Source organism: Neophocaena asiaeorientalis, unplaced genomic scaffold (assembly GCF_003031525.2).
Source record: "Neophocaena asiaeorientalis asiaeorientalis breed wild unplaced genomic scaffold, Neophocaena_asiaeorientalis_V1.1 scaffold4, whole genome shotgun sequence".
NCBI lineage: Eukaryota > Metazoa > Chordata > Mammalia > Artiodactyla > Phocoenidae > Neophocaena > Neophocaena asiaeorientalis.
This window is the reverse complement of record NW_020173682.1, coordinates 3,158,148-3,172,454: the sequence shown is the minus strand read 5'-3', so window position 1 is coordinate 3,172,454 and position 14,307 is coordinate 3,158,148. Positions and strand designations below refer to the sequence as shown.

The 14,307-nt window shown below is 41.3% G+C and overlaps 2 protein-coding genes across 9 annotated transcripts in view; one reads left to right on the top strand and one right to left on the bottom strand.

Moving 5' to 3' along the window:
* NSUN6 (NOP2/Sun RNA methyltransferase 6) overlaps positions 1 to 4,016 on the top strand; it is an 80,362-nt gene extending 76,346 nt beyond the window's left edge. For all 4 annotated transcript variants that reach the window (XM_024750065.1, XM_024750066.1, XM_024750063.1 and 1 more), the window contains 2 exons: positions 2,707 to 2,844; positions 3,938 to 4,016. The gene's annotated coding sequence lies outside the window, so the exon portion shown is untranslated. The remainder of the gene's footprint in view (positions 1 to 2,706; positions 2,845 to 3,937) is intronic.
* Positions 47 to 14,307, bottom strand: part of CACNB2 (calcium voltage-gated channel auxiliary subunit beta 2) — a 396,022-nt gene continuing 381,761 nt past the window's right edge. For all 5 annotated transcript variants that reach the window (XM_024750058.1, XM_024750061.1, XM_024750060.1 and 2 more), the window contains 4 exons: positions 5,499 to 5,650; positions 3,988 to 4,083; positions 2,843 to 3,028; positions 47 to 1,479 (listed from right to left, as the gene is read on the bottom strand). In XM_024750058.1, the coding sequence (XP_024605826.1) occupies positions 1,009 to 1,479; positions 2,843 to 3,028; positions 3,988 to 4,083; positions 5,499 to 5,650 (905 nt within the window). In that variant the 3' untranslated portion in view covers positions 47 to 1,008. The remainder of the gene's footprint in view (positions 1,480 to 2,842; positions 3,029 to 3,987; positions 4,084 to 5,498; positions 5,651 to 14,307) is intronic.

The following is a 14,307-nucleotide window of genomic DNA, read 5'->3' as shown; positions in this document are numbered from 1 at the left end:
CACTGGCTACGCAGGACGTGGCCGTCACAATCAGTGTGAACGGCACGGAGCGGAGCAACCCTTGGAGTTTGGTTATATTTCCCAGAATTTATGGTCACAATGATTAACGTACAGGGATGGAGGAACATTCAGAAATCAAACCTTTTCAAGTCAGGCAGTCACACGTATTTACAGTATGTACAGACTCTCTACTAGAACGGGAATAGTGTCTAGACGACGTTATTACAAATTTCCTGAAGGTGGGCATTTCTAGTCCCTGTAATTCAGAAAGCAAATCTGCTGGCTTGGCATTAAGACTCTGAAATAGTGTGATCAAACTGATATATATATACATATATATATATATATCAAATAATTATATAATTATCATAAGAAGGTGTGTGCAGAAATAACATTTACAAACTGTCTATACAGTACACAATGCGAGTACATAGAAAATAGATTCTGACTTTGATCCCCTTGGTGTAAGGCAAGACAGTCTGTCCCCAAGTTTAGTCAGTCAGCCAGAGGTACAAGCGAGAAACAGTGGTCCGCGGATGACTATGCAAATCAGGTGCCTACATATGCAGATCAGGCGCCTACATATTAAAGGTTGGGAGAACCAAGAAATTCCACTTTTTACGTGGGCCGCTTGATTCTGGCCCGCTGGATACATCAGCCACATTTTCGAAAACATCAGCTATGCTTCTTAAAATCCTGATGCCACCTGGATGGCAACAGATGAGACTGTTCAAGTGGCAGCGATCCTAGACAGTTTTCAAAGTGCAGTAGACAACCAGAGGACTGCAGCCTTTCCAGGCGAATTTATATAGCACTTACTTACAAAAGGAAAATAAAAAGTATATTAATACTCTATTTCATGCTGTTGCTATCCAAGCAACAGCAGTACAAAATATACAAGACAGATCACATATGATTGCAATGTAGACCCCCAAGATTGAGTTGGAGGGTGGTGGTATACAAGACTTACTTAAAAATAAGAAAACCAACGACACAAAAGGGCAAAAGTCACTGGCGGATGTAAACCTCCCTGTTCCAGTCCCCGGCCTCATGCCGTCTCCTGGACACCCCTTCCCCCTCCCTGTCACAGTAGCGATCCTTGGATTTGTGGCGGCTCCACTGTTTATCGCCCTCGTTGTGGTCCTGCTCTTGATCCGGGTCCCGGGAGCGGTGCCGAGACTCCCTGTGTCTGCGTTCCCCACCCCCGTGGGGTTCCTCTCTGTGGCTGTGATCTCGGTGCGGGGCACAGTGGTCTGCATGTTCGTGGGAGTAATCTTCCTTGGGCTCCGCGTATGCGGAGTCGCGACTCTCCTGCGTTTCTGAATCCAAGGTCTCTTGCCTGGAGAGGCCTCGGCTGGCCCCGCCGCGATGGCTGTGGTGCTGGGGTTTCTTGACTGGGTCTGGGCAGGGTTCTTCTTCAGCTTGGGAAGCAGAATGGGTGGCAGCCGCACGATCGGTCCTCGGATCCCCTTGAGAAGCCTGGAGGCGAAGGAGCAAACACAGGCCTCAGCCAAGGTCGGGGTCTGGGGAACTGTCACAAAGGCAAGTCCATACAAGTCTAGTCCCTTTTCAGAGTCTCTAAAGTGCTGAAGTGAAACCTGACCTAGCTCGGTTGCTTCATGTGTTCGATAACATCCAGTAGCGTATGTATGGTATTGGACTTTCTGTTAATTTGTAAGCGCCTAGAACAGCACAGAGTAACTTTACAAATTTTTTAAGAATGAATGAATGAAGGAGGGAGGGCATTCTTTTATATCTTCTCTTGTGGTTCAAATATAGATATAGGTCCCTGAGATCTGTCTACACATGGGTGGACACTTAACCACCCCTGCTCGGATACAGGTGGGAAGATTAAAAATGCTTAGGATGTTGGCTTTAAGGGAAAAAAATGATAAAATGTCAAATGCTTAAATGGCACTTAATATGAGACCAGCAGTGTTATGAGACTGTCATGTGTATTGACTGGTTAAATACAACAACCCTGTAAGCCAATCTCATGAGAAAAGTCACATGACAGCCCCACAAGGTAGGGTCATTAGTATTCCTGAGGCAAAGAGCAGGTAAGGATTTTATGCAAGATTAAACCCCTGGGAAGGGGTGGAGAGGAGAGGGAACTGAACCCAGGTAGTCTGAGTCCACAGTCTGTGCTGCTGGCCACATAGAAGGTTCCTCCATCCTGGCCCTAACAGAATACGGGGAGAGCAGATTTCACGGTTTATAATACAGTAAGTCCCTACGTACGGACCTTCAGGTTGTGCACTTCCAAAAGATGCAAACATAGCTTCGCGTGTCAAATCACGTAAGCTAGATCATTTGTCTGGCGTACGTTGTCATGTGCGTGCATCCTCTACAAGTGGCCGTGCTTTTGTGTTCTTTACCGTATAGGGTACGGTGGTACAGTATCTTTATCTCAAGCCCAGGATGGTCGGAAGCGAGTGTAAAAGCAGTGGTGACCTAGCGGGTACGACCGTCCTTTTTCAAGGGACTGTACTGTAAGGGTAAAGATGTTTGACCTGTTGTTTGTTTCTTCTGTATTTGTGTGCACAGTCTAATAAACCTGTCACGGTACAGTGCTATGTAGCCGACTGTGTTAGCGGGCCGCCTAGGCTAACTGCTGGACTTACGAATGCCTTCTCGGAACGGAACTCGTTCGTATATGGGGGACTTACGGTACTTCATAGGAGGCTGTTTACACTCCTCTTACAGGCGCACAGCTCACGCTGGAGACACTTAAGGGACTCGGTGTTCCATCTCATTCTGGACAGGGCTGCCCGACTGGAAGGAGCACCGCCCCGGAGCCCTGGACCCCAGTGGCGCGAGCGAAGGAGGGAGCGCCGCTCACCTGTGAGCTGGGGGCCAGAGCGGGGCTGATGGGCAGGGTCGAGGTGGCCAAGGTACGGCTGAGGAGAGGGTCGGGGACACTGCTGCAGGGCGGGTGGGTGGCCTTCCAGTAGGCCTCCAGGTAGTCGGCGAGGTGCTCGCAGGCGTCCTCGAGCTGGTTCTCGTCCAGAATCACATCGAACAGCTCCTGCAGGGGCAGACAGTGCAGACGGCATGCGTACGGCGGCCAGGGCGCCTCGCCCGTGCTGCCCCCGGGCCTCCTGCACGCCAGGAGCACGGAGGGCGCCCGAGGGCTGCGTGCTGCATCCCTGCCGTGGCGACGGGCTCCTCTCTTCGCAGGGGCTGACGGCCTGCTATGGCCTCACGGCTTCGCTGTGTGAGTGACCAGGAGTGAACAGGTGTGATAACAGTTGTTAGGGGCGAGATGTACAAAAGAAAATGAGAATATAAGCCAGAGACTATGAAAAGCTGAACCTTGGAAACGACTGAGGCGAGGTGAGGAAGCCGAAGCCACTAATGACTGGATGTGGCCCAGAATAGTTCAGAGTTCTTACAAACGTAATGTACTCCCGGTAATTATAAGTGGGTCTCATCCCAGTTCTTAAGGCTTCTGATATACCTTCCTTTAAGAAAAACAAAGCCAGAACAAAAGCCGGAAGCATACAGGCCCAAAGCACAGTATGCAAAGCAGGGGATTCGAGGTAGGGATGTGTTCAGGTGTCAGAATCTGGTTACTGAGTGCTTTAGAAATGGTCTCAGATCAATTTCTTACACAGTAATGAAGAGCCAGCAACTCACTCCCTGAGTAGAAGTGAATAATAAACCAACCCCAAAGAGCCATCTTTTCAACCAAAGTTTTGAAACAATGATTGTGTTTCATTAAAGATGAAACACAGATGACTACTGAGGTGTTAGATTAACAAAGCGAGGTCACCACGGAACACAGCGTAGCTGCTCGTAAGCGACGACCATGACCTAGACAAGTGCTCTTGGTAGGAGGTAGACCATTCCCATCTTTGGGAGGAAACCCACCGTTAATGGGCAGGGTTCTCTCCCTGGACAGGCGTTCACCTGTCCGTCTGGTTTTTGTTAACAGAATGCGGGTGTGAAGCCTTCAAGTGGATTATACTGCATAGAGAGACTTACCGGAGGGCACTGAGCCAGCTTATCTGCTGCTACCATCTGAACATTGAGGTGTTTAGCTTGAGATTTCCCTCGAGATTTTATTAACCTTTGTAAAACCTGTAAAAGACGAGATTCTTCAGTTGGGGTATCTGCACTCAAGTAAACAACAAGGTTCATTATTCGTTCCTTTCTCCGGTGTCCTTTGCATGCAGCACTGATGGTTTACAAATAGATTACGCTAGAAAACAATCTTCAAGATGATCAGCAAAATTAACACGTTGACATAAATCTCAGTCACAAGCTTCATCAGTCACCAGCGTGGAGATTTTTCTGAGTCTTGTCTTTTTTCAAGGCTAGCAGTTCTCAAACTTTGTCTCACGATTTATGTTTTTAGAAACTGTGGAGGACTCCCAAGAGCTTTTTATGTGAACTGTAATAGATATCTTAGAAACTAAAACCGAAAAATTCATTTCAGAATGACCAGTGACCTCTTACATGTTAACGTGTCATGCATTCTGATAAAATAGCTAAGTTATTTGCAGGCTTCTCTGCCGCCTGGCTCCACAGAAGACAGCTGATGTGCCCTGCTTCTACAGTGAAAGTGCTACAGGGTGTATTGTTTGAAACAGGCAAAGAAAATCCAGTCCCCTATAGATACGTGATTAGTAGCCTTTTCAGATAATTGTGGATATCTTTCTTTGATACTACAGTAAACAAGTGGTAGCTTTTTAAAGACTAGCTCTCACGTGAAATCTAAATCCCTATCAATCAATGAACTTTTCTTACTCTGTTACATTAAATTCCAGTGATCTGTCCTGAAATTTGAAGGACATGTCAGTTGTTCTTTCCAATAAAAATGGTGTTCCAGGATGAAAGTGGCTACTTTGGTTTATGGCTTGAAGAATCACACTGGTACCTGCCCTCAAGAAAACGGACTTCGAGTACGTAGCTAAAGAACTTGAAGTGTACTTCCCATTTCGTTACATAGAATATTTATTAAAAAGGTTTATACTGAAGAGTCAAAATTTAAGCATTTTTACTACTTCATCAGGACATTCTTAAGTGAAACTGGGTTGTGTGGCCTTTTTTTTTTTTTAACCTGGGAGTGCGTGGGGAGGGAGAATGCCACAGCTGCTCCTGTGGTCTGGATTCCTGTTCAGGCATCACCCAGTGCTGCTTCTGCACCATTGGTGCAAAGGTCAAACCAGTGAAAAAGGGGGAGGATGTCTGAGTATTAGATAATGCTTAGATAATAATCGTGGAAATGGTTCTGACCTCATGGACCCTCCCCTCTAAAAAGTGTTTCAGAACCTCCCCCGGACCACGCTTTGGGAATCACTCACTCCCCTAAGCCATGAAACTCATCATCATGCTTTTGCTTATATGAAGCTTAACAATTCTCGGCTACCACGTCTCTCTTCAGACCCTTTGTGATGGATGAAGACACAGCCCGTTTATAATTGGAAAGCAGACTATAAATACACATTCTCGTAAAGTTCCATTACAGAGCAAACAGTAACAACCCTACTTACCTTAGGAGAAGAAATCTTGACATACACTATAATAGGGGCCAGAGAGGTTTTACTAAGTTGGGCTGGATGATTAATAGTATCTGCATCAAGGACCACCAGTTGCAATGTTCTTGCAAGTTCAAAAATCCTTTCAATTTCACTCTGAACTTCCGCTGTAAAAGGTTAAGCAGAGTTTGATTACTTTACAGCATTTTTAAACCAGACTGAGACAAAGTAAAACGGTACTCAGGTAGGTGAGGTTGCTGTCTACAGGTAAGAGAGCTGGTAACAGGTGTCCTTTGGAGAGAGCCGTTCCTTCACAATACCTCTAGCATTTAGGGAATTCCTCTCTCAACCAGACATCTAACATGATGTCTGTGAGAGTCAACGTTTCTGGCTCTGTGCTGACATGTTTTTGGTGCTATAAAACTTCACTCCATGAAGTCATTTCATTAAAATGTTGTGAAATAGAAACTTGAAGAGAGGTCTTCCCTGTGTTTGTTTCTGACCACTCTAGCCTAGCACCCATCACCAGCCTTCCTGTCACTGCACGGGCTTATCTGTGTTTATATGCCACCTATTGGTACGCCTTCTGGAGATGATTGATAGAGTCTTAGAGATGCTTATTACCAAGCTGAACTACAACAGAAAACAGGAGAGATTTTAAGAGTGTTACAACAAACTCGTCCAAAAACACACTTCTCATATTTCCCACCAACAAAAGAACAGCCCTGTAACATTCATGCTTTAAAAGGGCGGTTATGTATTAGAGTCAGCATTACAGGAATACACACTACATAAACATCCAAAAATCTACTTGAATGCCAAAGAAATTTCATGCATCTCATCTGCTTCTCCATTTCTGTACCACTGCTGTCCAGTACGGTAGCCACAACCCTCATATGCCTGTGGAGCTCCTGAAGTGTAGCACATGTGAATGAATGAATAAATTTTTGAAATTTAATTTAAATAAGAGTTAAATAGCCAGAAACTACTTTACTAGACATCCTAGGTCTATAAAGCATAATATGTATTTTACAGTGCCCACCGCAGTCACGAAGGGCCAATTCCATGAGATTCCTAGACCTACAGAATACCATTTAATTCCTCTTATGCATTTGCATCCATGCCGAAGATTCCTGGAGATAATTATTTTAACTAGTACATTATTCCAGAAAAGGCAAGTCACTATTGTCTGCCTCACAATATGTTATGACTAGAGGCCTTTCATTTAACGTGGGGGTCTTTAAAATCAGGGCCCAAACCACTTGAGGTACTGGCTTTAAAATAATATTTGGTCACATTACCACCCACGACATAGTTTTGCTAAAAGAAAAAAACAAACCCGTTAGGCTGCTGGATCTATCAGTTTATAAGAAATACAGGGAACAGACGATTATATATAAACTACGCCCGTGTAATGCAGTTAGCAAAATTCACTCTAAGTGACCCAGTTTCTTCAAAAAACTACAAGGAAATAAAAAAGATCTATGGAAAACGAGATTAAGAGATTTAAGGACCTAGGAAACATTCGCAATGTATGGACTTTATGTGGATTCTGATTCAAACAAATAGTAATTGATATATTTAAAATGCATAAAGTGGATAAAATGTTTATATATATAATGCTTATATATATATAAGATGTATGTGTGTATATGTATAATACATGACAGTTGGGAAATGATACATGGCTGAGTGGCAACCTGATATTTGGGATGTACTGTTAAGGTCTGGCGATAATGGCGATATGGTTTAAATAAAAAGAGTCTTCAATGTTTAGAAATACATACTGAAACATTTACAGATGACATCATATGATGTCTGGGACTAGCTTCAAAGTAATTCAGAGACAGGAGAGGAAGGCAGGGGGAAGACTGGAAATGAAACAAGATTGGCCATGAATAGATGATAGTTGAAAGTAGGTGATGAGTACCTGAGGTTTCCTATAACATTCTTTCCTTCATATATATTGGAATTTCCTTAAACAACAGCTTTAGAAATCATTCATAATAGTGTTCTAAAACATTACTGACACTCTTACTTGCTCTCTTTTCTCATGCTCCTTAAAATTTTATTCCAATATAACCTGTGCCCTATAAATGTTTTCACAGCCACTGATCCCCAACAGTCAAGTTCCGATCTAAGTTAGTATTTATTGTAAGCATTAAGAAATTTGATTAGTCTACGGCCAACACCACACTCAATGGAAATGCTGAAAGCTTTTCCTCTAAGATCAGGAACGACACAGGGATGCCCACTCTCACCACTTCTTTCAACATAGTATTGAAAGTCCTAGCCAGAGCAGTTTGGCAAGAAACAAATAAAAGGCATATAAATTGGAAAGGAAGTAAAACTCTCACTGTTTGTAGATGACATGATAGTATGTACAGAAAACTCTTAAAGACTCCACCAAAAGACCGTTGGAACTAATAAACAAATTCAGTAAAGTTGCAGGATACAAAATTAGCTTACAAAAATCTGTTGCGTTCCTATACACTAATAATGAACTATCAGAAAGAGGAAGGAAGAAAACAATATCATTTACAAATTGCATCAAAAAGAAAAGAATACCTAGGAATAAATAAAACCAAGGAGGTGAAAGACCTGTACTCCGAAAACTGTAGGACACCGATGAAAGAAACTGAAGACACAAATAAACAGGTATTCCACGCTCACGGATTGGAAGAATTAATATTGTCAAAATGTCCACACCCAAGTGATCTACAGATTTACTGCAATTACTATCAAAAATCTAATGGCATTTTTCACAGATACAGAACAATCCTAAACTTTGTATGGAATCACAAAAGACCCCAAACAGCCAAAGCAATCTTGAGAAAGAAGAACAAAGCTGGAGGAATCATGCTTCCTGACTTCAAACTATATCACAAAACTATAATAAAATAGTATGGTACTGGCGTAAAAACAGATCCATAGACCGGTGGAACAGACTAGAAGAGCCCAGAAGTAAGCCCATGCATAGATGGCCAATTAATTTATGACAAAGGAGCCACGAATATACAGTGGGGAAAAAGACAGTCTCTTCAATAAACTGTGCTGGGTGAAAACAACAGCCATGTGCAAAAGAGTGAAACTGGACCACTGTCTTACACCATACACGAAAATCAGCTCACAAAATGGATTAAAGGCTTAAATGTATATCCCGAAACCATAAAACTCCTAGAAAAAAGCAAAGGTGGTAAGCTTGACATTCGTCTTGGCAATGCATTTTTGGATTTGACACCAAAAGCAAACACAAGAAAACCCAGAGTAAACAAGTGAGACTACATCAAACTAAAAAGCTTCTGCACAGCAAAGGAAACCATCAACAAAATGAAAAGGCAACCTGCCAAATGGGAGAAAATCTTTGCAAGTCATATACAGGCGTACATCAGAGATACTGCAGGTTTGTTTTCAGACTACCACAGTAAAGCAAGTCACACGAACTTTTTGGTTTCCCAGTGCATATAAAAGTTGTGTTTACACTAAACTGTAGTCTATTAAGTGTGCAAAAGCATTGTGTTATAAAATCAATGTACATACGTTAATTAACAAATACTTGATTGCTGAAAAATGCTAACCATCTGACCCTTCAGAGAGTCACAGTAGTAACGAAGATCACTGATCCCAGAGCACCATAGCAAATGTAATGAAAAAGTTTGAAAGATTGCGAGAATAAGCAGAATGTGACACGAAGCGAGCGATGTAAGAAAAATGGTGCCAGTAGACCTGCTCAGGGCAGGGCTGCCACAAACCTTCAATTTGTGAAAAACACAACATCTGCAAAGTGCAATCAAATGAAAAGCACAATAAAATGAGATATGCTTGTACAGGATGAGTTAATTTCCAAAATATATAAAGAACTCTTACAGCTTAATAGCAAAAAACCAAACAGTCCAATGAACAAATGGGAAGAAGACCTGAATAGACATTTTTCCAAAGACGACATACAGATGGCCAACAGGTATATGAAAAGGCGCTCAACATCACTAACCATCAGGGAAATGCAAATCAAAACCCCAATGAGATATCACCTCACACCTGTTAGGATGGCTATCATCAAAAAGATAATATAACAAGTACGGTGGTGATAATATGGAGAAAAGGGAACCCTCCTGCACTGTTGGTGGGAATGTGAACTGGTGCTGTCACTATGGAAAATGATGTGGAGGTTCCTCCAAAAATTAAAAATAGAACCACCATGTGATCCAGTGATAGAATCTTGACAGAAATGTGGAATTGGAAAAGAAAAAAAAAGCACAGGTAAAAAGAACAGGTTGGGGGTAGCCAGAGGTGGGAAGTGGGGGGTGGGTGAGGGTGGTCAAAAGCACAAATAAGTCCCACGGATGTGACGCACGGCATGGTGACTATAGTCACTAATATTGTATATTTGGAAGTTGCTAAGAGAGTGGATCTTAGGAGTTCTTCTCACAAGAAAAAAACTCGTAACTGTACGTAAACTTGTAACTAGACTTCCTGTGATCATAACACGATATATACACGGGTCAAGTCATGTTGTATACCTGAAACTAATCTAATGGTATATGTCAGGTATGTCTCAAAAAAAAAGAAATTTGATCACAAAGATTTTCATCCATGTACTCAGTTAATAATAACGGTTAATCACATAGAGTCCCACACCTTAAAAAAACTTCATTTTTCTTAGCAGTTTGAGTACTATGAAAAAAAAGATTATAAATGTAATATTTGTTCATTGCATAAAATCTGAGTAACATAAACATAAAAGAAAATAATCCATTATCTTATTACATATACAAAATTATCAACATATGTAATTGCTTAATATATGTATCATGTATATATGTGTATATATATGCAAATATTTATATCTTCTAGTATTCTTACATACACAAATATCTTAACACTTTTTAAATTAAGGGGGGAAATGAGATATTGAAAAATTTAAAGGAGATTTTTTTCAGAATCCCAGTGCAACATATTAGTAAGTAAACCTTAAAAAAGGATGACCAATAAATTCTGAAGAAAATACTTTTAACTTCCAAGTAAAAATGATGCTTCAAAAAGAAATGTATCTGTACTAGTGGTTTTTCTTTGACAGAGTACATCATGCTTAGAACTTATTTCAAAAAAGAAATGTCAAAGACAGCTGATGTTCATTTCTGAAACCGAAAAGCCTTATTGACCTGTCCAAATCCCAATCACTTAACAGCCGTTGAATTAAAACTGGTGCTGATACTATGGAAAACAGTATGGAGGTTCCTCAAAAAGCTAAAAATAGAGTTGTCATATGATCCTGCAGTCCAACTCCTGGGCATATACACAGACAAAACTATAATTCAAAAAGAGACATGCGCCTCTATGTACATAGCAGCACTACTCACAATAGCCAAGACATGGAAACAACCTAAATGCCCATCAGCAGAGGAACGGCTAAAGATGTGGCACATACACACAATGGAATACTACTCAGCCATAAAAAAGAATGAAATACTGCCATTGCAGCAACATGGATGGACCTAGAGATGATCATACTAAGTGAAGTGAGTCAGAAAGAGAAAGACAAATACATATGATATCACTTACATGTGGAATCTAAAATATGACACAAATGAACTTTTCTAGGAAACGGACTCAGAACAGACTTGTGGTTGCCAAGGGGGAGGGGGGTGGGGGAGGGATGGACTGGGAGTTTGGGATTAGCAGAGGCAAACTAGTGTATATAGGATGGATCAACAACAAGGTCCTCCCATATAGCCCAGGGAACCGTATTCAGTATACTGTGATAAACCGTAATGGAAAAGAATATTAAAAAAGTACATATATGTATAACTCAGTCACTTTGCTGTACAGCAGAAATTAACACAACATTGTTAAATCAACTGTACTTCAATTAAAAGAAAAACTCAGCTCAGAAACAATCATGTTTTCTGGAAGATGAGAAAGAAGGGAAGTGTGTTCGTTTGGAAAGACATTTCTCTAATTGAACAATACTGTAAAAACAGAGGCGGTTGTTACACTTTGTAGCTAGCGTTGGACGACATCCAAGCGGTCAGTCGAGAATTAATAAGACTTGCGATGGCTCTGGTATCAGTGATGTAATGGTAATTCCAATGCCATTTCATAATCACTAAGCACAGAATTCTAGTTTTGACAAGTTCCTTACTTATGCTAAAAAATGAAATCTGTAAAGCCCTCTCTAAGCCTCTTTTCCTTTCCGCAGGCCCAGGGAGGTCTGCCTCTGGGCATCCAGTCCCAAGTGGCTTTCTCACTTCATAGCGTGTGTGATCCTTGTTAACAGGCTTCATTTCTTGGAGCTCCCTAAGTGTTCTTTTTTGGAAAATGGAAATGAGGGACTAAGTGAATCAACATGCAAAGCATTTATTGTGGTGCCTGGCCCACAGTAAATACTTAACAAATGTCAAGTATTGCTTTGTGCCTACCTCTGTTAACATTTATTGCATTGTATTTTGATGATATGATTGAAAACTTTTCCGACAGGCAGTGAACTGACAGAAAACTGGCAACAGTATATAATTACTTCCATTCCTTCCGTCAGTACACTACTTGGTACACGCTTGGCACTCAAAAACTGTGTTGAAAGAATGAATTAAAAAGGCAAAGAAAAAATATAATCATTTAATATATATATAATGTAACATTTTTTTGCCTTTTTAATTGACTATGTATTAGGTAGAAGCTGCTGTTGTAGAAAAAAATTCATTAAATCTTCAAAAACATGAATAATGAATTCGACTGCCAAAATATATTTAGATGAAGAACTCCCTTTGGGTAGAAATATTGCTATAGCTGGGCCATTGGAGCAATCTTGTGGAATAAAAAGTGCTCATTTATTGAGACAGACATAGCTACGCTGGTAATGGATAGGTCACGAGGAGGGAAGAAATGAGATTCAATAGTCCCGTAAATTCCACATCACATCGATTCGCAAGGCTAGTTTTAGAGTCTATCATCCGCCCTTCATTCTCCATAAATTATTTTTTTCTTCCTCAGAGAAAGCAGAGATGTAATTAGGATCACGACACTGCTCAATGGACAGAACCCTGGACTGGTGGTCAGGACACCCAGGGTCTAGCCTTAGCTTCATTCGTCAGCAGGTGCCTCACCCACACCACACAGTTCCCCTTCACTTCCTGTGGCTCTCAGATCCTTCACTGAACAGTGACGGGCTTGAACAAGAGCGGTAGTTCTCAGACTCTGGCATATGGTAGAATCACCAGGCAGCCTTGTTAAACCAGAGATTGTAGGGTCCCACCTCCAGAGTTCCTGATTTTATAGGTTTGGATGGGGCCTGAGAATGTTCAGTCTTCACTAGTGCCCCCATGATAAGGACGCTGTTGATTTGGAGACCACACCTGAGGACCAGATAAGGGGTGCTCTCTGGTGTGTCATCCCCGTTCCACAGTCCCTGGTGCTACCAGTGTAAGTGATGAACTTGCCTTTAATTGACGCTTCTGTTGAGGTAACTGTAGGCTCGCAAGCGGTTGTAAGAAATAACAGAGAACCCTGTGCCCTTTACCCAGTTATCCTCAGTGGGAACATCTTGCAAAACTGTAGTGCGATATCACAACCAGGACATTAATATTAATACAATCCACCCATCTTATTCAGATTTCCCCAGTTTTATGTACTCGTGTGTGTGTGTGTGTGTGTGTGTGTGCGCGTGCGCGTGCTGAGCTCTACGCAGTTTTATCGTGTAGGTTCCTGCATCCATCACCACAGTTTAGAGGCAGAACAGTTCCATCAGGACAAGGTGAAAGAGACTTGTAACAAATTCTCTCCACTGACTCCTCAACTGCACTAAAAACATTTACCAAGCTGTAAACATTATTATCTGACCGCCTAGTTGCTAATATACAAAGTAAATGCCTTCTCCTGCTCCCTGTGTGTTATCTGTCAGTTACAGCTGTTGCCACGTGCACGGCTACATCTAGCTTCACCTCCTTTACTGTCATTTACAGCTGTTGCCACATGCACGGACTTCCTTTACCGTCAGTTACAGCTGTTGCCACGTGCACGGCTAACTCTAGCTTCACTTCCTTTACTCTCATTTGCTGATATTTTCCCACTTTCGGTACATAGTTTTTGCTATCGTGCGACACAAGTAGATCCCACAACTGCACAGTTGTGTACAAATGGGTGCAAAGATGTTCAGTTTCCTAAACTGATTTGTCCCTGGAAAACTGCTTGGGGGAAAACCAAGCCACAGTTTGCAGACAGTATAAAGTTGGGCAGATTAAAGAAACTCTGAGGTGAATTATTTCATAAAGCAATAAGTATCTGAGTTTACTAGTTTTAAAAGTTTGGATTTGGAATTGGCAAATAACTATTACCAGGCCCTTTACTATTTTAATTTAAATCATATTTTTGCTTCTAAGACTATAATGTAATTTATGTGCATAGCTAATGTATATATTTTAAATTATGATGCGTGACCAATATTGCAACTGAGAAAAAAGGTGAGAAGTTTTATGAGCCCATATAAAGACATCCATACAGGCAAGGAAGTCCTGTACCACTCCCAAAACCTGAGTATGTACTTAAAGCTACAAAATTTTCAGGTTTTTTTCCTTCATGTCACACAGTGGTACATTAGCATAATCAACTCCAAATGCAACATACTATACTTCTGTTTATGCAATGAAAGTTTTCTAAAATCTCATGTATAAAGCAAATTTTTACCTATCAAATTATATCTTCAATATACAGGATCTTTCATCCTTTCATAAAAGAAATAATTGCTATAATTGATCTCGTCTATTAAATTTGAGGTCAATTTTCTCAAATTTAATTTTTTATTAAATGCATACAAGAGAACGATGCTTTT